General features: G+C 53.1%; 1 protein-coding gene across 3 annotated transcripts in view; it reads right to left on the minus strand.

The window, feature by feature from the left end:
- The window catches only part of CABIN1 (calcineurin binding protein 1), a 145,671-nt gene that overhangs the window by 59,437 nt on the left and 61,754 nt on the right, over window positions 1-24,480 (minus strand). For 2 of the 3 annotated variants that reach the window (XM_081036847.1, XM_081036849.1), the window contains 4 exons: window positions 22,305-22,565; window positions 18,976-19,127; window positions 17,110-17,288; window positions 4,330-4,512 (listed from right to left, as the gene is read on the minus strand). In XM_081036847.1, coding sequence (XP_080892973.1) covers window positions 4,330-4,512; window positions 17,110-17,288; window positions 18,976-19,127; window positions 22,305-22,565 — 775 coding nt within the window. The remainder of the gene's footprint in view (window positions 1-4,329; window positions 4,513-17,109; window positions 17,289-18,975; window positions 19,128-22,304; window positions 22,566-24,480) is intronic. The other variant, XM_081036848.1, reaches the window with a different exon arrangement.

Raw genomic sequence — 24,480 nt, forward strand, 5'->3', positions numbered from 1 at the left:
ATCCCTCCCAGCTCCCCTCCTGGCTTCACACCGTGAGCAGCCACTGGGAACATCTCACTCCATGTTGCTGTCTCCCCACTGTCTTCCCTTCTGAACACATACCCCCTGCCCCACTCCCTCCCCTGCCTTCGCCCAGGAGCTCTCATCCCTCAGTGTCCGCTCCTCTTTCAGGTCTCCCCACCCCCAGGGGGTATATGCAGAGCACGTCCTGGGCCCACCTGTCTGATGTCACTGATCCCACTGGGTTTATGCACATGAGTGTCTTCCCCTCCTGTCGTCCAGAGCTGAGCACAGGGCCTGGGGGCCATGTGAAGCTGACTGAACGACTGAGGAGCAGGTCATATCTGATCTCGACACTCTGCTCTCCTCTCATGGGGGCTCAGGAAACCGTGTAGGTTCCACACACATCCCCTCACAGCCCCACAACAGCAACCGCGCGCCTGCGTAGGGCTGGCACTCATCTGACAGGAGATACCACCGCCTTTCTCAAAAATGGGCCAGTTTCTAGCGTGTTCAATTCAAAGGACACATTTCAAATGTGGCTCAACAGACACGGTCTGATCAATGACGCTGGGCCCAGCCCTGTGCCAGGCACAGGGGAGGGAGGGAAAGTGGATGAAGATGCGGGCCTCTCGTGGGTTCAAATAAGGCACTAAGTGCTCGGGCACAAAGACATACAGGAACACACTTCTTATGAAAAGTGGGTAGAAGGTCAAGAATGAACCCAGAGAGCTCAAAACACATCTGAAGACACACAAACAACAACAACAAAATAGCGTGTTAAAAACCCAGTTGCTCCAGGTTCTGGGGAGCCTGAGGCCCAGGAGAGATGGGTGATATGACTCACCCACAGCATCCATTCCCACGGCTAAATGGGCCTCCCAGGTCACCTTAGTGGAAGGCACAGGGTCAGCAACATCAACAAGCCACACAACACTTCCAGTTGGGCTTGCCCAGTATGTCCAATTCAAATCCTGGCAGTGTGAAGACGGGAACTTCCTTCTACTGACAGAAAGCAAGAAGTGTATCCTGTGGCCACTCTGTCCTCGGCCAGTGCCTGCTGCTGGCAATGAGGACTGGCGTGGAATGCCCACAGTGCATGTGCCAAATGAGCAGAACATGGAGCCGGCCGATCCAGCTCACCCCACGCTGCCCTGTGCTAGGCACTCACGCACGGTCACCAGGCCTCTACTTGACCACAGGAATGGTGGTCCCTGGACGATGTGCATCCTTGGCCCATGTCCTGCCCTGGGCCCAGCTGGCAGGGAGAGCCAGGCCAGGCACCGGTATCCACTGCCTGGACCACACAGGTCGTTGACAACTCTGTTGCCCTCAGAGCGATATAACAGAGCGGGCTTGTGTTTAGGTGGTGAAATTGTGGGTGGCTTTTTTCTCAATTAAAAACATAAATCTTTACTGTTGCTAAACTCACATTTTAGACTTTTTTCGAAGCTCTGACTCCTGAAAAGGTGAGCTTCCTCTAGCTGCAACAGTCACCTACAGGGAAACCCCTTTCCTTGAGGTACCTGGGCACAGACCAGAGTGGAGAATTAAATAAGGGAGGGGAGTCCTTGGGAAGAGGGACAGCTCATGCCTGCTGGATGCCAGGCAGGGCACGGCTGTCAGATCCATCGTCTGGCGCAGACCTAGGCTCCACTATACCCTGCAGCTCAACAATGGACATGAAATGTGTGAGTGAGGCCTGTGTCCTATCCTATGACATGACCACGAAAGCAGCAGCAGGCTGATGGCAGGCCCACCCACAAGCGTGTGTCTGGAGGGCTAGAGGTGTGGTGCACACTCTGGGCACACACTCAGTGCTAGCCTGGCACCACATCTTGGCCAAAAGCTGCTAGAGCCCTGGGGCCCTGGTGGCTATGGCTGTTGCCCATTGGAAGCCCAGAAGAGTGCGGGTCAGAAATTGCCACTGACCAGCGCCAGGCCTGGAGGGCACTCGGCTCCTCTCACTCTCTGCCAGGAGCGGTTCAGAACATTCCTGCTGCACCTACCCTTTCGACAGGAAGTTCATCAATTTCACCACCCAGGAAGAGCTGGGCTTCGAGGGGAGGAACGTGCTTGTGGAAGCGGGATGCTTCCTTTCAAGCCCACCAGCTACTGCAGTGTCTTTGGTTCTATCCTTTGTTTTTTGTTTTGTTTTGATTTTTAAATTAAACTTAGTGGGGTGATACTAGCTAATAAAATCATATAGGTTTCAAGTGTACAATTCTAGAATATGTCGTGTTGTAGCGTGTGTTCGTGTACATGGTATCGTGTGTTCACCACCCATAGTAAACTTCCTTCCGTCACCATATATTTGACACCTAACTTTCTTTACCAATGGCCAGCTGCACACACTGTCTGCTTAACCCACTGGTTCTGAATGGAAGGAGGGAAGAAGCCGCATGCTCCTCGTGTGTTCGGAAAGGACCGCAAAGGCTGGGCCAGACCAAAGCTGACCTTCTCTGAGCTCAGAAACACCCCCAGGCCTCCCCGCCACACACTTCCCCAAGCGCAGCGGAGAGAGGCCTGTGACACGACAGCACCCACAGCAGTTTGCTGCTTGATGGGCCACAGAGCACAGATGGAAGGCCTCTCTTGTCCAATAGTAAACAAGATTTTTTTTCCCCAGTCTCCATGTGGTCTCTTCTTTATATCCTTAGTTAAAGGGGTTCTGTTCAGTTAGTCTTCAGATGATTCTTGAGGTTGACTGTTCTATAATTTAGTTGTAATTTTCATGTGATCCTAGGAGGTAGCAGGCAAAGCATTTACCTATTCTGCCATCTTGGAACTTCTCCCCAAAATAATCTTATTTTTAAGATTGGACGTGTACAACAGTCGCTGTATTAGAGTACTGAGAATATAGGTTACTTCTTCTTTCCCCTTCCAAACTACCGTGTTTCCCCGAAAATAAGACCTAACCGGAAAATAAGCCCTAACATGATTTTTCAGGATGACATCCCCTGAACATCAGCCCTCATGCGTCTTTTGGAGCAAAAACTAATATAAGACCCGGTCTTATTTTTGGGGAAACATGTAGTATGTTTGTCAGCTATGGAATATCAACACTGGTTTGGGATAGTTTAACGTAGTGAGACAGTGGGGCATTGGGCTCCTCTCTTGATGGGGGCCCAGGGCAGGTAAATCCATGGCCCCTGTTCTGTGTCCCCTTGATCCTAACGGGGACACCTTTTCCAACCTACAGGGTGTGTAGTCTCAACCCCTTCTAAGGCCAGCTAGGGGAGGCTGGGAAGGAGCAGAGAGCTGGAAGAGGCTCTGCCTAGGGCGAACGACCTTGGCCCACTGCCACACCTACACATGGGCTTCTGAACCCCAACTCTCCTATCCAGAGTGTGTGCAGCAACTTCCTGGGGCTAGGCCTGGGACCCCGGGGAGGGCAGGTTGTCACCAACCCCACCTGCTCCATGAAGCCCACCTGGAGAGGCCGCATGGGGTAGTAGTTAAGGGTGCGAACCAATGTGGGCAAATTCTTGCCCAGCTCTGAATCTCAGGTTCCTCAGCTGTAAAATGGGAATCATCAGTGCTTTTTTCCTTGGGTGGTGGAGTTAAAACAGTGCCTGGCACGGGACTCCTAGGCGTGGGTCTGGGTTGTTGTTGTTGTTATTGTCTGGCAAACACCTGTGTGCCCTGGCCCTGGCCAGAGTGGGAAAGCTTTCAAAATCCCCAGCTGGCCAACCAGCCACAGCCTCTGAGCAGTACCAGGGATGCCCGGCCTACCTGCAATCTCTCAGCAAGTCCGGATGTGAGACTCTGCCTACTAATTTCCACAAAGGGGACCTGGGGACCCCACGAGAGCTGGGCATACCCCAGGGTAAGTAAGATTAGTTCCTCTCTCACCACCAAAAAAAGGAGGATTTTTTTCCTAAAGGCCAGATATGATCCAGACTGAAAAGAAAACACATTTGTGACATTTAGGATCCAAAGACTTTTTTAATAACCATTTATCAAGAAAAAAAAAAAAAAAGAAACTGGGGTACTCATGTCATGGACATGGCTTTCCCACACTAGGCTGTGAGGGGTCATAACAGCGACGACAAGTGTCACTGAGTGCACACTATATACCAGACACCGTGCGAGCCCCTCCCTGAGTCTCCTCATTTAATCCTCATAACCCTGGGCATGGCCTTGGGATTATTACTCCCATCTACAGGGAGGACAGTGGAGGCCCAGACAGGTGAGTAACTTGCCCAACCGAGGTGCCAGGGCAGCAGGGGGTGGCGCGAGGATGGAAGCTAGGCAGGGCCTGGGCCTTGTTCTTCAGTGCTGCCCAGACCGCACAGGACATCAAAGCACCGAGTTAGGTCTTCATACCTCTTTCCTCTGTGGCCCCTGGAAGGTCTTTACCAGTCGGTCCTGGTTGGGAACTGGGAATAGGCAGCCTCTTTTCAGTATAGGCCTTCCGGGAGCCCTCTAGTGAGCTGGTGGGCTCGTTAAAGAAGTCCTGTGTCGAACTGGAGTCCGAAAGTGCCACGGCCGTGCTGTCCTGGCTGCGCTCTGTGGGGAGAAAGAGGGAGAAAGGGTGGCAGCATGAACCCACCACCTCCAACACGGAGGGGCTCCCCAAGTCGAGTGTCCCCACCGGAGGCCTGGTGACTGCCCTACAGAGGAGACAGCCCAAACACAGCCGAGCCCAACCTGTCCTGGAGGCTGCCGAGCCACTCACCAAAGGCGTCAATATCCATGGGCAACCTTCTGGGAGTTTCCCCCAACAATGGTGTTTGGGTAAATGTTTAACAATTGGCTCTCGGGGGTGGGGAGTAGGGCAAAAGCCTCACATGTAGCATTTACTGATTTCTGTGGTGTAAATACTCCCACCGTGGCTGATTTCCAGCTACCAATGTGATGTTGCTGAATGTGGAGTTGGGAAGAGATGCACAGTAAACATCATTATATATTCATAGTATAACATACAGACACAATAGGCATAAATACCTGAAGTGGGTAAGAATCCAGCAAACATTTTTAACCAGTTGCTAAAGGCCAAGTATGGTCTGGCATAAGAGTACAGACTCCTGGGAGTCACAGAAACAAGGGAGGCTGGTATCTACTCGTTGACGCCTCTCCTTGGACTTCCATAGGTGCTCATGAGAAAGAGCAGGGTCAGGGCAGGAGACTGGAGGAAACCTTCCTAGGGTGCAGGCCTGGAGAAGAGGAGTGGCCACTGCCATGGGAAAGGCATGAAGCCCTGGCTGGATCTTCCTCTCTTAAGGAACAAAGCCTTAAGCCACCAGGGGAGGGGCAGCAAACCTTATTGCCTCCAGGATACAGGCAAAGACCCACTGTAGTTTGGGGAAGGGAAAAGAAAAAAGCCTACCCTGACAGAGGGGCAGGAAACCATCCAGAGCCCAAACATCCAGGTCTCCTACCACGAGGGCCAGGAAATGAATCACTGAGAAGACCCACCTCCCAGACACAGGTACACATTTGCCTAAGTCTGAGGCTGGACCAAGACAACAGAGAACGAACCCTGCCCCCCACTCTAGGCTACTAAGTACTAGTAACACATAAAGGTGTCTACTACAGGAAGAGGGGCAAGAACATGGAGAGAAGGTGGAAAAGGAATACTGACAAAAACCTCGTTGCAAAAACCAGCCCCTGCTCTAAGCATAATGTAACATCAGAGGAATTTCAAGCTGGTGGCGCACTGAAGGTAACCATAACAATAAAACCCAACCCCAGCTCAACTTCTGACTAGCTTAACTCAACTCCTCCCCCTTCCCCCTGCCGATGGCCTAGAAACAGGAGAAGCTCATTCCAGTTATAAATGTTATTTAATTCAGCCTCTCTGTCCTACACATGATATCTGGTATTCAACATAAAAATTATGAGACACACACACAAGAACATCGTAAAGAGACAAAATAATCAACGTAACCAGACTCAGAGATGACCCAGATGTTGCAACTACCCGAGGGAGAATTTAAAACAACTAAGATTAATATGATTCATAAATATGATGAGTACGTTAAAAGGCTCTAGTGGAAAAGGTGGACACATGCATGAACAGATGGGGAATTTCAGGTCTGATATAGAAACTATAAGCAAGAGTCAAACAGAGATGCTAGCAATGAAAAACAAAACAGTAAAAGATGCAGAATGCCTTTGTCAAGTTCTCAGCAGTTGTGACACAGCTGAGGGAAAAATAATCAACACTTGAATAATCAGTAGAAATAATCCAAACTGAGAGAAAAAGACTGGGGGCAAATCAGAACAGATCATCCAAGAGCATCCAAATGATCTAAAATATTAATTGGGATCCCAGAAAAAAGATGAGACAGAAACAGGACAGAAAAAATATTTTAAGAGATAATGACAGAGAATTGCGAAAAATAATGAAAGACATCAAATCGCCAAGAACCTCAAGAGACCACCAAGCAAGTCAAAGACTTCTTCACACATGTATATATTTTTTTAATCACACCATTACATCATAGTCAACCTGCTGAAAACCAATGGTATAGAGAGTCTTGATGGCAGAGAAAAACATCACATACAGAAGAACAAAGTTAAGAAATACAACATAATTCTCATCAGAAACTATGCAAGTCAAACGTCTATAAAGTGCTGAAAGGAAAAAAAACAGTTGACCCAGAATTCTATAACCAGGGAAAATCTCTCTCAAAATGAAGGTGAAATAAAAGACTTTTTCCAGACAAACAAAAACTGAGAGGATTTCTTACTATCAGATCCGTGTTACAAGAAATGTTAGTTCTTCAGGTAGAATGAATTAAAACCAGACAAAAACACACATCTATATAAAGAAATGAATTTCCTCAGAAATAAAGTAATGATAAATGTAAAAGATTTTCTTTTTCATATTTTTAATTTCTCTAAAATATTAACTACTGTCTAAAGCAAAAATAGTAGCAACATATTGTGTATTCACAGCACGTGTAAAAGTGAAACGGACGCAAACAAGAGTAGAGATGGGAGGTTCTTAACACTGCACATGAAGTAGCACAGTATCATTTCAAGGTAGACTGTGATTACTTAAAGATGTATTTTTGTTAACGCTAAAAAGTCACGTTTTTAAAAAGAGGTATAAATAATAAACCAATAGTAGAGATAAAACGTAAGCATTATAAAAATAAAACTTTGTTTTGTCTGAACTCTACGTATCTGAAGGTAAAGCTCAATGAAATAGTAATCAAGAAGGTTAATTAAGTTGAAGTTCCTCTTGTGCCACTGACTAGTTGTGTGACCTTGAACAGGTAAATCCACACCCAACCTTAGAACTGCAATTACGTATCATATCAGAAAGGTCCATGCCACAGTGGCTTCTAGGAGAAAATCAAGGAGAAAGTCAGACACGGCCCCCAGGACACTTTAACCCTTTGCTCCGCTACCCTGAAAACCTGGTATTGGATGATGCATTAGTACCTAGCAGACAATTACCCAGGGCCAGACGGGAGCTTCGAAGTGGGCAAACCAACTTGTCACAAAATGTAAAGTTGTTTCAAGCTGCTCTGTCACTGACTAGGTTAGAGAGCCTATGCAATTGCATACTTTCTTTACACTTCAGTTTCCTCATATGTAAAACTGATTAATTCAAGTGCCCACTTCATAGAATTGTTACGAGGATTAAATAGGTTAATACACGTAAAGCACTTGAAACAGGGTCTGATACTTGAAAGAACCTGAACCTATTTTATCTCTAATGTCTCAGACTTGACATTAAGCGATTTAGTTCTGAACAGGCAGAGGGCTTTGCTTACGCCACACTGGAGACAACGCCTGAACGGACCACGTCGATCGGGTGGTGACCGCTTCTCACAACCACTCTCACAACCAGACGGTCCAAAGCATGCCCGCCTGCACAGAGGAACACTGGGAAGTAGGCCTGTGCTTCTAAAGGCAGCCCACTGCTCCGACCTCTTCACCAACATCTGGTCACAGACCAGGGTTTAGGGACAGTGACCTCTCAGGCAGCCCCACATAGCCTGCTGCATGCAGTCCATCTTCCCTAGCTGCCTTTGCAATGTCCACTGCCCAGTAACTGTGGGTCATCAGTGTCAGCTGAGCTGATGGAGCATAAGAAACTGGGATGTGAGGCACGTGAGACCCGAGTGACCAACACAGAAGCTCTGTGTCTCACTGATGGGGGAGTAGGGACCTGACTGGACCTCTCCGCCTCACACTCAGTGAGGGGCTCTTCCCTGACTCTCAAGGCCAGACCCCCAAGGCTCTATAAGCGCTGAGGGAAAATTACGGCAGGCCTGCAGCCCTCACAAGAAGTCCCAAACTTGAGTCCCCAGTGTGAGGGGATCACTTCTCCCAGAGAAGTGGCGGGGGCCATTCATTCTTCATGTGGAAAGGGAAGGCTGGTAAGTTATCCTCAGCTCCAGAGGCCACACAGGGTCCTTGGGACTCGGCAGTCCCAAACCTGCATTCCAATCCCAGCCCTGCCACTCAGGCTGCTTCAGGCCTCCGCTTGACACTTTTTTATTTGATATGTTTGTTCCTGCTCTCCCTGCCTCTGTCTCCAAAACACTCACGGGACCCCCACAGGGGCCTGGCCTCGTGCCTGACATATGGGAGTGACGGTCCCTGACGTTTAAGGAGTCCTGAAAGTCAGGGCAGGCACTCCTTAGCCAGCATCCTACCAGTTAAGTCATTGCGCGGCTGAGCAGGACGCCGTGTGGCAAGCGTCCAGGAAGCAAGCACGAGGACTGGCATGCTGCCTGATGAGCTCATGTGCTCACAAGCTGCTGGGCTCTGAGCCTGAAAGAATCACTAATTTGGTGGAATCCAGTGTGATCATTACAAAAACCAGGGATTGGCTTAAACAAACGGATATTTACTCCCCACGTGCTAATGCCCTCTCAGTGCTGCTTAGTGAGGGATTCTCTCATTCACCAGAGCGTACAGCAAAGGCAGCAGACCACACAGAAAGGTGTGGCCAAGAAAGGGCGGCACTGCGCTTCAGCGTGTCTGCTCCACCGGGAGCAACAATCGGAAGGTGAAGCCTCTGCTGAGTCTTTGGTAAAATAACATCCACAGCAAGGACACATGCAAGCCAAGGGACCTGGCAGGGACAGGGGCTGTGACCACACATTCCTCAAGCCTCTTAGACATGCTTGTGAGAACCCAGCACAGCGGACCCTCTGAAAGGGCAGAGAGCAGAGGCCTGCACTGACCCTGGGTGGCACTGCGGTGACACTAGACAAGCTCTTGTCCCAGGGTGATCATGGGTACCCAAGGAGCCTTGAAGAAGGCTGATACTCAGAAGGGAAGGGAAAAGTCTGAAAGCCCCCAAGGGCCACCTGTCATGTAGCGCCCCTGCAGGCGGGCTGCTGGGTCAGAGCTGGAGACAGACTGTGCACTGAGGTGCCCTGGCTGAGCTGCAACCCTCTCCCACCAGGCCTGTGAGAGGGAGGGGGGTTTGCCAAGGTTCCTGCCCACCTGAGCGCAGGAGAAGAGGACAAACGCATCGCTGCAAACAAGCCACCAATGGGCACTTAGAAGGCCCAGGGCCAAGTTTCTCTCTAATCCTTTCCGATCTTGTGTGTCTGAGAGGGTTGGCATAGGCTATTTAAAATGGTCCTGATTTTAAATACTAAGAAGCAACCCAAAGTTTCACACCAAGAAGCAAGTCAGATCCAAACAGAACTAAGTTTCATTTCTTTGACATCAATAAGGGTGAAAGAGAGGAATGAAAAAGCTCTTAAAGAATGACTATTGACCTGGGCAGATGGCGCCTCACCCTTTCCTTCCTCTCCTGGTAAATTGGACCTTCCCTGGTGCAGCTAACCAAGGACGTCAGTGAGACCACAGACAGATGGTGGATGAGATGTGCCGTGAGGACCATCTTCTCACCACCAGCTGGGCCACTGTAGAGTGACAGCTCACGGGCTGGGCCAGATGGGATGGGGAGCACGACAGGCAACGACGGGCTCACAGTGCTAGGAAGCAGCAATCAGGGAACAGGGGGAGCCAGACGAGAAGGCTGGGCGGGTGGCAGCAAGGGAGCGGGGAGCAGTGCAGAGATCAGAGGGCTATTTGGACTGGGGTGTGCAACCCAGAGCAGCCCGACAGGTGGGAAGCTCCTGCTCTGGAGGCTTCTGCAGTGGGACAGGGGGAAAGGGAAGGATGCCACTGACCTCTTTCCTCTTGCCACTCCCAGAAGGCCCCTCTGTAGTGTCAACTCTCAGGTCACCAGGCCCCCTGCCAAGGAAAGGCCAGGGCACCCAAGGAAGGCCATGAATGGGGAAACAGCTGAGGGAGCAGGGTAAAGGCTCCGGGGGTGAGTGATCAAACAGCCCTGGCCCCCACCCACCAGCTATGTGCCTCTGGGCAAGGACCAACTGTCCCTGAGCCACACTCCACCTGCCTCTAGGACAGCTGAGTTCAGCACAGGCTCAAGCACCACCGTGCACAGCCTTCATGCTGCCAGTGTGCCCCTACTGTAAGGAACACGAAGCCAGTATGAGTGTAGGGGGCAAGGAAGTTCTGGCCTGGGGAACACCAGCTTCCAGGGGCCTGCCATGAGCTGAGCCTGTCTGGCTCTATCCCACCTTCTCCACAAAGCCATCCCTGGGTGTCACAGTTCTGATCTGGGACTCTATGGGCCGAGGGTCCGAACGGGCTGACACATGGCTTTGTGTAACTGTGCGCTAACGGCGTGGGGGTGCTTCCTCCACATTCCAGAAGCCTGGGTGCAGGCCAGGCACAGTGGAACCCCCCAGGGTGCTGGGGTGTGCTGACACTCAAAGGAGACCCAGGTACGTCTGCTGCTGCTCTGCAGGCAGAGGTTGCCACGCCTGGTGGCAGCTGCCCGCCTGGTGTGGGAGGGCCAGAGCGGGGGCAAAGGCCGACAGAAGCGGTGGCCATCCTGGCTCAGCCACCACCTGGAGGCTCTGCAGACGGAGCCAGGCCAGGGCTTCTCCTGACCCCCTGGTCCTGAAGCAGAGCAGGAGACACATGGACACCTCTTCTGTGTAGGGGAGCCAGACTCAGCGGAAGAGCCAGGCTTCCCACAGGGCTGGGCAGGGAAACACACACACTGTACGGGGCTCTCGGGACAGCGCACAGCCCAGGCTCCTGCCTAGAGACCAACAAGAAAGAAGACTGGCACTCATGGGCAGGCTACAGAGGCTGCCCGGCTCTTCTTTCACAATGTTCTTTTAAATCCATACAACGCCTGCTCACACCGATTAATATTTGTGGCAAGGTTGTAAATACTTCATTCTCTTACTGTTAATCACTGGAACATTTCACTGCTGTGCCTCTGGGCCAGTCCAGCCCTTCTGTGGAATCCTTAGAGGGACGTGTGTCTGCCAACCAACCGCTGATGACACCACCTGCTTCTAAGCCCTGCCACCCTGCACTTCCAGGGTGGGACCCACAGGGCAAACTGCAAAGAGATGAGAGCTGGGGATGCAGAGGGAAAGGAATCTGGCTTGGTGACAGCAAGGTTGCCCAGCCCGCGTGTTGTGAGAGAGACAGTATTTGGAGGATTTTTTTGCTCAGATTTGACTTAGTTCAAATCCCTTGGTACTCTTAGGAATTCCAGGCCAGCTATAAGAGCTCTTTAGTCACAAGATACCAGTTTCCCGATAAGCGTTTCTCCATTTGCTCCAGCAGTAAGACTAGAAACAGTTCACAGCTATTTATTCCATCAGATCAGTTCAGTGAAAGTTTGAGGAAAAAGACATGGTTGTGTCATCAAAAATTTTAGCAACTCGTAAAGTGTTCGTAAAGTGTTCGTAAGTGTCGTAAGTGTTCTGTCAACTAGAAAACAATGGTTTCTAAGAAAAGTAAACTGGATGGAATCCGTATTTTGAGAAATCTTTCAACCAGCTAGGCCGTCTGCCCACTCCAGTCACCTTGGTATTCAAAAGCTGTAGGACTCTACAGCTTCCATGTCTTTGCTCCCATTGCCGCTCACCCAAAAGGGCCCCCAGGCCTCGCGGGAGGTCTGCTTCCTCCAGGAAGCTCCCCAACCCACCAAACCCCAGAGACAACTCAAGGCACTCCCCGTTGGCACTGACCACTGCCCTATTACACTATCTAGGGACACACAGATGCAACCAGGCAGCAGGGATCGTGGTGCCCTCATCGTGGCTTTCCCCATGGCACCCTCTTCCATGCCTAGCACATACCAGGTACTCAATAAATGCCATGACTAGCTATGGCCCGTAACAGTTTTAAAAACGTAAGAATGAAGGAGAGGAGAACAAAGGAGGTGACTGGCTCTGCCCTCTGGCAGCCTCCCTCCCTGCCCTCAAACCAGGTCCCACCGTGTGGGGGGGCATGCAGGACAAGCTGAGCTGCTCTCAGAGCCCCCCCCCCCACTTTGGTGAGGGGCTGTTCACAGGAACACAGCTTGCCCACCACAGGGGCAAGGGAAGGGAGGCCGGTGAGCAGAGCCCGGGCCAGGCCTGCCCTCCAGCAGCGACTGCCGTCTGCAGCTCCTCCCTCGGAGCACCTTGGCGACTGTGCACAATGTACATTTTCACACAATTGTCCTTCTAACGATACCTTGGTATCTTAGAGTCTGTTGCCTTTGTTATTTTTTTAAAGCAAGAAAGAGCAAAGCAATGGGAATACAGGACTGAGAAACCTGGCAGATGGGCAGGCGGGCTGCATCTGCATTGGGCCAGAACTGGGAGGATGGGCTGTGGGCAGAAGCCAAGCACGTCAAACACACACTCTCCAAATCACAGGACCAGATGTGGAGGCGCGCCTGGTCACACGGGGAGCAGGGAGCCGGACTGAGGGTGAAGCATGCGGTCTGCTGTCCCCTGAAGCGAGCCGTGACAGTGCAAGCAGAAAGACAAAGCCTGGAGACAGAGTGTGGGCAGGGTTAGGGGCAGCACGGGCAATATTGATGGAGGCGTGTGGCTGAGCAGGCGACGATGAGCACAGACAGCACATGACACAGACGGCAACATGGCAGGTGAGGATGGATGTCACATGGGGGGCTTGGTACAAGGCACCCTGGCCTCCCCCGCAAGGCCCACCCAGACTACATCCTACATCTTGGGACTCAAGGCAGCCTCGTCTGTGCTATAAATAGGGCCAGGAGGGCCTCCAACCATGGACACCAGCCCCTGAGGCCCCCACTCTTCTGACCCTGACATGGCCCCTCCCTCTCACCCCTACTCTCATGGGAAACCCCGACATATCCCTCAGATCCTGGCTGAGCTTTGCCTCCTCAGGAAGGCCTCCCACCCCACCGAAAGGCCAGGCCAGGCTCAGCTACTCAGTTCACTGATTCACCCCTGCCTCCGCCCCTAAGAGCCTGCCGCAGGGACCACCACTGCTCTGTGCAGCTGGCCGTGCTGACGGAACACCTGCATGGGCATGGCCACCGGTAAGCCAGGGAAGGCTCGCCTCACACCTCTGAGACTCCTCCTGGCTCTGGCATTTGGATGTGGCACGGGGCCTGTCAGACAGACGGCAAAGGTCTTGGCCAGTCCAACAGAAATACGATGGACACATCCCAAAGGCCGGACGAACCAGGTCACGTTATGAACCCAGGCGTTCTGTAACGGCCCTGCCACCAGTGAGCTTCCAATAAAGGGCGGTGCGCACACAGACCCAGTGTTCATCAGGTCAGTGGGCACGGGGGCCCGCCTGTGGGAGCCTCACCCGAGACTCTAGCTCTCCCTTGGCTTAGCCCTAACTAGCCACATGGCCCTGGATGAGCACCTGCCTGCCCTCAGCTGGGCTTCCTCATGGGGAACAGGACACGTGGCCAAGCCTGCAGGCAACTGTGAGGACGAGAACATGCTACCACACTACAGGCACCCAGCCTGGAGCCCAGCACAGAGCAAGCACACGCTGCTGTGTGGTAGGGTCCAGTTATTCACACATACGCATATGGCGCGCGCACACACACACACACAGCATGATGGGGAGGGGAACAGATTTTGTTCAGAAATCTCATTATGCTGTGTGTAAACACATATAAACAGCAATCACTGGGAGTCTGGGAAGGTCAAAATGTGCTCCCCAAGGGACTTTCTTTTCCTGGTCAGGGAGCTTCAACGCTAAGGATACCAGCGCTCTGGGTAAATTCCAAAATGGATGGAAGGGAGAAGTCAGGCAAGGAGGAGTGGTCAGGCAGGGCCGCCAGGAGCAGCACCCACGACGGAGTTTGTGCTCTGGCTCTGGCTCTCTCAGCTTGGCCAGAGGGCCCCTCCTCAGGTCAGCTGTGGGTGCCCTGCTGTGGTGCAGTCTGAGACACCTGAGGCCAGTTCACAGGGCTTGTAACCAGAGTTGTGGATAGGCTGCAGGAAGCTTCCAGCCCTAGCGTGGATACACAAGGGAGCAGGTGGGGCCAGGTCAGAGGCGAATCAGAGCCCTACTGAGAAGCCATTATCAAAGGTCAAGCTGCCACAACATACCTGGAATTACTTTTCTAAACCTCTTCTAAATCTTACCAAATAAGAACTGACCCAGCTGATTTCTGTTTTTGAAGCAAAGGCCTAGGAAGGCAGGTCTAAGGCAGGGTTGCCTGACCAGGCCCAGGGGAAATCCTGGTGCTTGGCTCCCTGTGTACTTGTTGGCAAATTAGCCTCTGACAGGCTCCATTGGTGCAGACCAGGGCCCAGAAGGCCCAAGGCCCAGGCCCACTCGGAGATTGCTGCTTCTGAAGATGCTGCCTGTCCCTCTTCTGAGGCCACATGACTGGCTGGAGAGAGCTGGGTACAAACCGAGAGTGACTGGCCCCAGAGCCTGGGCTCCTCCCTCCATGCAGTGCTGCCTGGTCCCTGTGCCAGCCTCCAATGGCCTGGGGATGGATGACAGCGACTAAGAGGTAGCTATGATGGGCAGGCACCTTTGTTTAATATCCTTGAGGAAAACCTGACCCCCATACAGGTGAGGAAACAGGCTCAGAGAAGTGAATGAAGTCCTTTGCCCAAGGTTGCTGAGCAAGTAAGCAACAGAGCTGGGAATGGACCTACGATCCTCCTGACTCCAAGGCCCGCTCAGCTCGGGCCTCCCTGTCTGATGTCGAGCGGGTCCCTGAACTGCTTCTCATCATCTGTACCAGGGCTCCGCTCTGGCCCAGAGTGAGCGCTAATGCCCCTCCTCCAACAGGACACCTGAGGCTGGTCTCAGGCCACACGTTCTCCCAGGGCCGGTCAGCCAGCCCTGGCCAGGTCACGGGAGGTGGGAGCAGAGGTGCATCATGTGGACCCTTGAGGATCCCAGCATATCCCCTGTACCAGCAACCTGCTGCTTCTGCCTGAGCCAGGGCCTTTCCCTAGGAGCCAGTGCAGGTGCTGCAAGGGCTACTTTAACATTCTAAGATCACGGTTATTTTAGGGCCCAAAAGATTTTCATGTTGCAGACACTGCTTTCTCTTCAAGGTGAGGGAGGTGAGAGTTCTGACAGCACCATGCAGCCGGGTCTGGGCAGAGCACAGTCTGGCCAGCGGGGGCTTCCCAGCATATTGGGCTGGGACTGAGCAGAGGAAGGCCACGGGATCTCAATGGCTCCATATTGTTGATAGGAAATCGCTCTGAAAAAAGTTTTTTAACAACCACTGAAATAGTGTTTGAGTTCATTTGTGGCTCCCTTTGCAAACTTCCACAACAAATAACCCTGTTGGACCCAGGACAGGTCACACCAGCACTGAGTCCCAAAGCTTCATGTGTACGTGCGCACCAACATGGGATGGCTGGGTGGTGTCACGGCCCCTTTATGAGGCAGTCCTGCCTCCCTCCTTCTCTGCTCCCGGGGGTGCCCACACCAGGGAGGCGTACTCAGTTCTGTGGGCTCCTGCTGCCTGAGCTCGGTTGCAGCCTACAGGCCCGTGGATGACCGCAAGAAGCAGTTCTCTCTTCAGAAAACCAGCATGGTGCTAAAGCCTCACAGGAAGTACCTGGCAGAAACGAATTCCCAGAGCAGGGATTTATTTCCAAAATAAATTCCCATGAGTAGAAGGCTGGGGATAGGGTAGTTTCCCTGTTTAACTTGAGTTAAATAAGAAGAGGTAAGAGCTTTGCATCGGGAATGCACGCAGGATTGAAGCGTGGAGGAGCAGGCAGGCCGGTCATTCCCATCTCTGCTCCAAGCTCTAGGGCAATCAGGGAGGGTCCAACAGCCGGACCAGAGGGAGGTGATGGAGCCACACAGCACACACTGGATCCACAGCTTCTCTCTCAACACACACACACACTGCAAGCCACACTGAACCCAGGAGAGGATACTGGCAAGTCTCCTTGCTTCTCAGGTCACCAAATTTCCCCCAGCCCCAGAGAAGTCAAGCACTGCCACTTGTCACCCTCTGCCAGCTCTTCTGTAGACTCGCTCTTACCCCTGCTCACTTGACGATGTCCATGCTCTCCAGGAACCCATGCATTGGGTGGCTAGGGGTGTCCCATTGCCCTGGGGAAGGCAGAGCAAGGCCCGTTTCCCCACAGCCCCGATGAGATGAGCGACATGTGAGTGGAAGCCTGGGTGTCTTTCAGCATTGCCACTATCTCCCCAGGGCTCCACTTTAATGGACCTCTAAGTCCACCAATTTGGCTCATTCCAGCAAATACTCTGCCACTAGCTTTCACTGTAAATGTGAGAACATAAAGAAGTCAAGCTACGAGGTCAGCATGCGAGCCTCCTAATGTTAGTAAGGAATGTGGTTGAAGAGTCGCCACCTGCCCCATCCCACATGGGGTAGCCTTGTACACGGTCCCAGTTGCCCGTATCTGCATTCCCAGGCATGAGAGCCTCAGCCCCAGTCACGGCCCTTCCATGACCTCCGTAACAATGCAGCTGACTGCACAGGAGCCGCTCCAGGCAGCCTGCAGACGCAGACAGCTATGGAGTCTCCCTACTGCTCTTGAACGTCCCCATTTTGCAGGTGGGAAAATGCAGGCTCCGGGAGACAAGGTACCTAAGCCTGCCCCACCCCACCCTGGCTCCCAGGTGGGCTTGCGGGCAGGTGGCAACCCTGAGCATGTCTTGGAAGCACAGAACCACCGTGAATCCATGAGGTTAATGAACAGCCGCAACATTGCCCGTGTCACCCCAGACCCAGCACCCCCCCCTCACCAAAACAAAGCGCCTCATTGCCCGAAGCTCCCGCCCCCTGTCTGGCGTGCCGCCCTGGGCTGGCAGTAGGGAGAACAGGGACTGTACCGTCCGGCGTTGCCTGCTGGTGGGGTTTTTTACATTTGACGTAATCGTGGTCAATCGGAGTGGCTGTGTAAGGTGGGGATGTCAGACCTGGGCCAGAGGAGGAAGGGAGGGAGGCTCCGGGGCCCGGCAGTGTCCCAGCTGAAGAGTGGGAGTCCTCGTCCACCAGGCAGGCCTTCTCCCTGCGGGGCAGAGTGTTGGGGTACAGGTGAGACTCTCTGTATCACATTGAAATAAGACGTGTGCTGGTCTGGGACAGTGTCGTTCCCAGCTGCCAAATCCCCACAGTCCCTTCAAGGGTCTCCGCCACCCTTCTCAGGGCCGGCTGCTCCCACACACCCCCACCCCCACCCCCCCGGACCTCTCTGGCTGGTGTTCCGGGACACTGAAGGAGCTGCCCCCATACCACCCACTCAGGCTCGGCCCCCAACTGCGGCTGGGCTCTGCAGGTGTCTCAGATCTCGGGCCCCAGAGACTGTGGGGGAGCTGACAAGCCCCATCTCGGAAGTGCCCACTTCAGCACCCTCCACGACAAGTCAGCACCCCTCTGCATGACGTCCAAGGCTGACAGATTACTCGAGTAGTGCACAGAGAAAATATCTGGATTCACTACTCCGTGCTCACAATGCACAAGGGTATCTGCTGCAACACTGCGGAGCACGAGTTAGGAACACCTGAAATGTCTTGGCAAACTGGCAGGAGCATCCATGCTAGGAAACAAGACTAGAAAGAACGGGGTACCATCTCTGTGGACTGGCTCCCAGACCCATTACCAAGGAAAAAGAAAACTCTAAAACAAAACCTTCAGGAGTTTGCTTTGATAAAATAAAAGAAATTCTATAATTGCATGTGTACATTTAAGTGTGTGTAAATGAACAGAAAATAATTTGAAAAACTAAACTGAATAGTGGCTAACTCTGGGGAGGGGAGGGGGTTTGTCATATTTTAATCCATATGTTTATAAACTGACAGAATTTTCTGTAACTAGAATATATTCATATTTTATTTGCATAACTTTTAAATTTTTTGAAAAAGAATTAGGATCAGTAAAAGATGACCTTACTAAGTAGGGGGCCCTTCGTGACTAAAAAACACATATCCATAACTTCTAGGCACACTGTGTCCACCTGTGTGACCTGCCACGTGTGTGCTCGTCTTCCCCATAAGCCTGTTCTCGAGGAGGGGGCCTGGGTGCTGGTCTCTCTGGCACTCAGCTGAGCTCTGCACAGTAGCCAGCCAGGCAGGGGCCCAGAGATGGGCGAGCTGAGCTGAAGTTCCAGGATGTGGACATGGGGGTCAAAAAAGTCTGGCCCACAGATACAACTCACAGTCAAGGAGAGGCCTGGAGTCCTGTCCCAGGCCCAGTGAAGGGACAACAGCAGGGCCCCAGCATCCTCGAGCTCTCTGGCACTACAGAAAGAGTCCATGCCTCCCACGCCCCTCCCCGCTTCTCAGGACAACAGGCAGCAGACCAGGCCCTCAGAGGGCTCCCAAGCTTGGGAGAGGCCCTGGAAGAAGATCCAGGAGCAAGAACTGGAAGCATGACAGCCGCTCTCCTACAGTATTCTGCAAAGGTAGAGCTGCGCCCCAGTGTGGAGAGGGAAGAGGTCAGCTTCTCTCTAGGACTGTGCCATGGAGGATGGGGAGGGCCAGAAATGGCCACCGGGTAAGGTGACCAAGGACACACTCAGTTTCTCCTTCTCAAGTCCAACAGAAATGCCTTGGCCCAGCCATCAGGAGTCTCCAGATAAGCTCCAGAGATTCCATGAGCTGTGGTTTACTCAGCAGCACCCCGTGAACACCACCTTGTATTAAATGAACCATCGGGGTACAAAGGGGTAAGCTACTGGGTGAGAAAGGGCTACTCACTTTTCTGAGGCTTTGGGCGTGTTCTTCTCCTCGCCCCTAGCAAAGGGTCCTTCTGCAGCCTCCTTCATGAAGTTGACCAGGACCTCCGCACCAACCCCGGAATCGGGCTTCCCCAGGAGCTTCAGGATGGAGGCGTGGAGCCGGAAGTACACCTAGAACGACACTCGGGTGTGAGCAGCCCTCCCAGGTGCTCAGGTTTGTTCCACAGGCCAGTCAGCCACACAGGAACAGGCCCTTCACCTGGAAGACATGCCGTCACACACTGCCTTTTCGCATCAGCTTTGAAATCAGCCAACTATCACTCATTCAAAGCAATTCAAACGGACACAGGCTATCAGCATTCTCCAGCCTAAACATTTACCCAGTAACCCCGGCACATGGTTATAAGATAATGAGAGTAGCAAGCCCTTGGCTCTGCTCACCGGCCCCGTATCCCTCCAGGGAGTTCACTGCCCTCTTTGTGCCCCTCTCCTGGCACCCACAGAAAGGGAGCCTCCACACCTGTCTCCTCCCTGGCCTATGGGCTCTGAGGTGAGCAGTATGCTGGATTTCTGTTTGTATCTCAGCACCTGTGCAAGCCAGGAATCACAGGCCTCAGGAAGCTCCCTCCAGCGGGTGTAGGGTGGGCAGGAGGCTTACTGAGTCAGTCAGGGTTTGTTCTTTTTCACTTCCTCGAATCCATTCACAAATGTGTAAAGTGAATTGCCCAAGGCCAGGTAAAACCCAGGTCCATTTTGTCTCCTGTCCTTTACTGTCCCCAAGCAAATGCCACACCACACACAGGCACCACCACAGGCAACTTGGCCTGACCTTCCCACCCAGGGGTGAGCGCCGTGTGGGCTCCCACTAGTGGCACATGCTCCCTCAGATGGCACGGGGTGCTACAAGAGCTGAGAACCACTGTGGCTGCAGGCCTTGATGAACCAGCCTCCCCTCACCCGGACGTGGTTCTCAAGAGATGTCGCCAAGGAAACACCCAGGTGAGATGCCTGGAGGTCTGGCCTGGGCAGCACTCTCAGAGGGGCATCTTAGACAGAGACTCCCAGAGACCCTCTCCCTCCAGTCCACCCATGAACCACAGAGGAGTTTGCCCAGCAACTCCATTTTCAGATGTAGGAAACTTCCAAGGCACCCACGCACGCCCAGGTGGTCACACTTGGGGGAGATCAAAGTGTCCAACTGGCAACATTTCTCCTAGTGGCAGGGAAAGTGTTTTGAATGAGGTCTCAATAGCAGAGCGGAGGAGAAATGTCATTTTTAAAGCAAGATATACACATGTCCTAGCTGAGTGCCACTGTCCTGCGAGCCGATGCGCTGCACTGCAGAAGAGAGGTCCACACAGCTGAGGCTGTGGTTCCTCATCTGGAAGTCCCTGGGCCCCACGGGGCCACCATCCTGCCTGCTCGTTGGCTCTATCAGGTAGCAGCAGAGGCACAAGTCGAAGAGAAAACCATGGAGGTAAGAGAGCTGTCATTTTCCTTTGTGCCGGACCACCTCCCACTGCAGGAAGGTTCAGTGCTGCCACAGGCGCCTCGTGGGAGCCCTGGGCTCAGTGCGATCGGCCCCAGCTGCCCTGCTCTCCTGCTGCCGACTGAGGCAAGTCCCACCCGTCCTCTGGGCTTCAGGCTTCTCATGCCCAAAGTGGAAAGTGTGAAAGAACTGTGATGGGGAAGGATGTGGACCTGGGGCTGTGAGTGACAGCAACCACGAAACTGCTGAAGACACGTTCTATACGAAGTATCGTTTCCACACTTTATGGCGACCCTCCCCACAAACGGGGCCCCAAAACAGCTGCTATTAACCACTTAATATGAATCATTTTTCAAAAATGAGACTTTTTTGCTTGTCCACAAGATTATCAAATATTAAAATGAGGCTCTAGCTAGATTGAGGGAAAACAGGTAAGTTCATAGATCAGTACAACCTTTTAGGGCAATGGGATATTGTTGACCCACCCACTGTTGAACGACCCCTGGAAATACAGGTGACACTTGAACAACACAGGTTTGAATTGGGCAGGTCCACTTATATGTGGATTTTTGTCAATTGACCCCAGAGTTCATTCAATTGACCTGTGCAGTTCAAACCCACGCTGTTCAAGGGCCACCTGGCAGTTGGGAATCTGAGTATTTGGAAGGCCGACTGTGGGCACTCATGAATTTTCGACTGCATGGGTAGGGGGCAGCTGTAGGCTCCTCGTTCAAGAGTCAAAACTGTACTCAGTTGAGTGCTCCCTGACACGTGTGCAAGTCCATGCCCTGCCTGCACCCTGTCACGGAGAAAGCGGAAGAGAAGGTCAAACTCATGAAGAAGGGGCCGGGCAAATACATGGATGCCCAGCCAGACTAGGGGGCACAGGATGGGGAAGGCAGCCCACGACTCCTTCCACTACATCTTGTCCAGTGAAAAAGGCAAGTTACAAAATGGTAAGAAAATGTTATTGTGTAGCTATGTTAACAAGGGAAAAAAATCTAGAAAGATAAGGACATGCCCAGGCTATCCATGGGTACAACTGGGGTGGGGGGACTAGGTTCACTGGGGACTTTAACTTTTCATTTTAAACATTTGTGAACTGTTTGAGTCTTATATATTTTTAAAACCATGCATATGTGTTCATTTTATAATCAGGAAAAAAAATACATAAAGGCAGAAAAGGCACAAGCAAACAGATTTGCCCTAAACTCCATGAAGCTGGACACGTGGACTGGGGCCTGGGCACGCAGCCTCAGAAAGGGCGAAGCGTATCCGGACCCACACCCAGGGCGCGTCCTTGGGTTCCTCCCTGCACAGCGTGCTGGTCACAGCCGCCCAGCCCACCTCACAGCACTGCCAGAGCACCCGTGAGCGTCATGTGAAATGCTCCAGAAATCATAAAGCAAATCCAAGCATAAACAGGCGCTCTGCTCCTGGGAGCAGTGAAGACCCCAGTCCTGGCAAGCCAGGTGCTCTGGGCACATCCTGCGGTCTCACGAGGCACCAGATGTCTCGTCTGCACCCCGGGAACTAAGGGCAGCTGTCCTCCTCCTGCCTGACTGCAGGGTGTGAGAGCTGCACTGCACTCACTTCATCATCAAGCCAGGGTCTAGCAACCTGTGTGTGCCAATGAGGAAAGACGATTCTTCTGGGAGGAAAGAAAACGCTCCCTCTCCCAGAAAGGATGGAAAGCACCCCTTAGAAAGAGCGGAACGGCTGCTTTAATGTAACTGCATGCAAAGCTGCTGAACACGGAGAAGTTTCCATCACTGGGACCGCGTGTCCCATCCCCCGGGAGGCAGAGAGACCGGCCTGCCCCTGCCCTGCTTCCCCAGCCCGGGCCAGCACGGTGTCACCTCCAGGGCCTCCATGGCCAGCTCGGGTGGATTGTGGTAGTGGATCTTCTTGGGGTAGCGGGCGGCCTCCTCGTGCAGGTAGTGGCCGGCCTGCCTGTAGTGCAGCAGGTAAACGGTGGGCGGCTGTTGCTGCTTCTCAGCCACTTTGCCCAGCATGTAGTGGATGAGCCACTCCTCTTCATCACCGTCGCCCTCACAACGGGCTGCCGACATGAAACAGTGCCTGGCTGTCTCCAGCATGCTGTCACGCCGGCCCTCCATCTGTAACGAGACCAGGCTAGGCTTAGGCACACAGCCGAAGCTGCACGGTATCGTGCCTTATGCTGTCCTGCTGCCTTGTTTGCAAATTAATGATCCTCTCAGTAACCCTGAGATAGAGAAGTCCTGTCACCATTTCACAGCTGGGGACAATGAGTGTGGAGAGGCCTGGGGACTCCTCAGAAGCCCACATCAAGTAAGACACAGAACTGGACAGAAGCCCAGGTCACCTCGTGTCAGCTCCATGTTCTTTCTTCTACCTTCCCCTGCTGCGTCTCACAGTTGATGAATATATGAAGTACCTGCTGGCGCCCTTCCAAAGGTCCCAACTATGACTAAGTGGTGGCGGTGAGGCCCTGGGACTGGGAGTGGGGGACAGCATGGGGCTAAGGCTGCATGGGCCACCGGCCATCACTGCCAGAAGGACCAAGCCAACAGCAGGTCGGCCAGGCCAGGCTGAGAAGGCCAGGCAACCAGAGGCGACATTCTGAGATGAGCCTCCACTGCAGGCCGTGGGGACCTTGTTCTGTCACCCTCTCACTAGGGTGGGCAAGCAGAGCTAGAGAGGACGTGCACCCAGCACCCAGCTCAACAGCGCTGGAGAGGATGTCCGCCCCTGGGACAACACAGGACTTACCCCTCTCCCCGCACCCTTCCCCAGGGACCTGGGGTGCTTATAAAAGGGCAGGTTCCTGAGCCCCATCCAAGCCCCACGGACCAGGAGCCTGTACATCTGTGGCAGCGCCTCCAGCCACCTTCTCACACACTGTTCGCAGAAACAGCTAGGACAGAGGGGCAGCTTCTAAGAGGCTCTCCAACTCAGAAAACTTTCCCGTCCCTGTGTAAGGGGCCAGCGTCCTGGGTGCTATCTATGCAGGATGTCGGCTATCAGGTACACCCACGTCCCTCCAGCCCAGAGCTCCTGGGCTGGGAGTTGGAGTGAACACTGCCTGTGTGGGGCACAGAAGCAGCTGTTCGGAGCCCCCCAGGTCTCTGGCCCCTCCATTCCATGGCGTGGCCTCTTCTCATCTCATTTCAGGGGCCAAAGGAGGGACGAAGAGAGGCTGAGGGCACTGGGCTCTGGCAAGGGCACTGTTCAAAACCGAGGGGAACAGCACCTATGCTCCACTGTGCAGGGGAAGGCTGCCCTGAGGACGTCTGTCCCGGGGATGCTTATTTCTGTGACCCTCCTGTAGCAATAACCCTGGAGATGACCCGAAGGAGCCTAGGTGCTATCCTAATGCTCTGCCAGACGCTTCTGCGGAAAGAAAATTACCACCTAGGAATCAAGAAACCATCACTGGGTGAAATACGGTAGCAAGAGTCACAGTACAGGGCCAAAACCTGGCACAAACCAAGTGAGTCCTTTGTATATCCTCCCAAATGGGGTTCTCAGGCAAATCTGTTTAAGTAAAAGGCAGCCATTTACAGAGCCCCTCTATTTGGACTGCACTGTAGCCCTGTGGTTTTGACCACGTCACTGGCCCTCTGTCCACCCAGCTCTGCCATTGAGGCTCATACGGCTACCTACTGAGAAAGGAAGGGTGACCGCAAAAAGCCCCCTCACTGGACTGTCACCTGGGACCACACAGATCCCCACCGAGAGGCCAAGCCCCTCCAGCCCCACATAAAGCACACCCTGCCCGTGTTCCCATTCCTGATAGGTCCTGCACCCAGAATCCCTCAGACAGGAACAGGAGGGACAGACACTGAGCCCTTGCCCTGTGTCAGAAGCTCTGCTGGACGCCCTCACCGTCCTCCGAGCTGGACGTGCACCCTCTGCATGGCACCTCATTCACCTCGTGGCTGGGTGCCTGGCCCAGGGCTGGCCCATAAGACGGGCTCAGGTGTCAGCTCTGACAATATTGCCATGGAGAAGGGATGGTCACCCTGTATACAACCTAAACCACAGCAAGAA

Source organism: Rhinolophus hipposideros, assembly GCF_964194185.1.
Source record: "Rhinolophus hipposideros genome assembly, chromosome: 24".
Taxonomy (NCBI): domain Eukaryota; kingdom Metazoa; phylum Chordata; class Mammalia; order Chiroptera; family Rhinolophidae; genus Rhinolophus; species Rhinolophus hipposideros.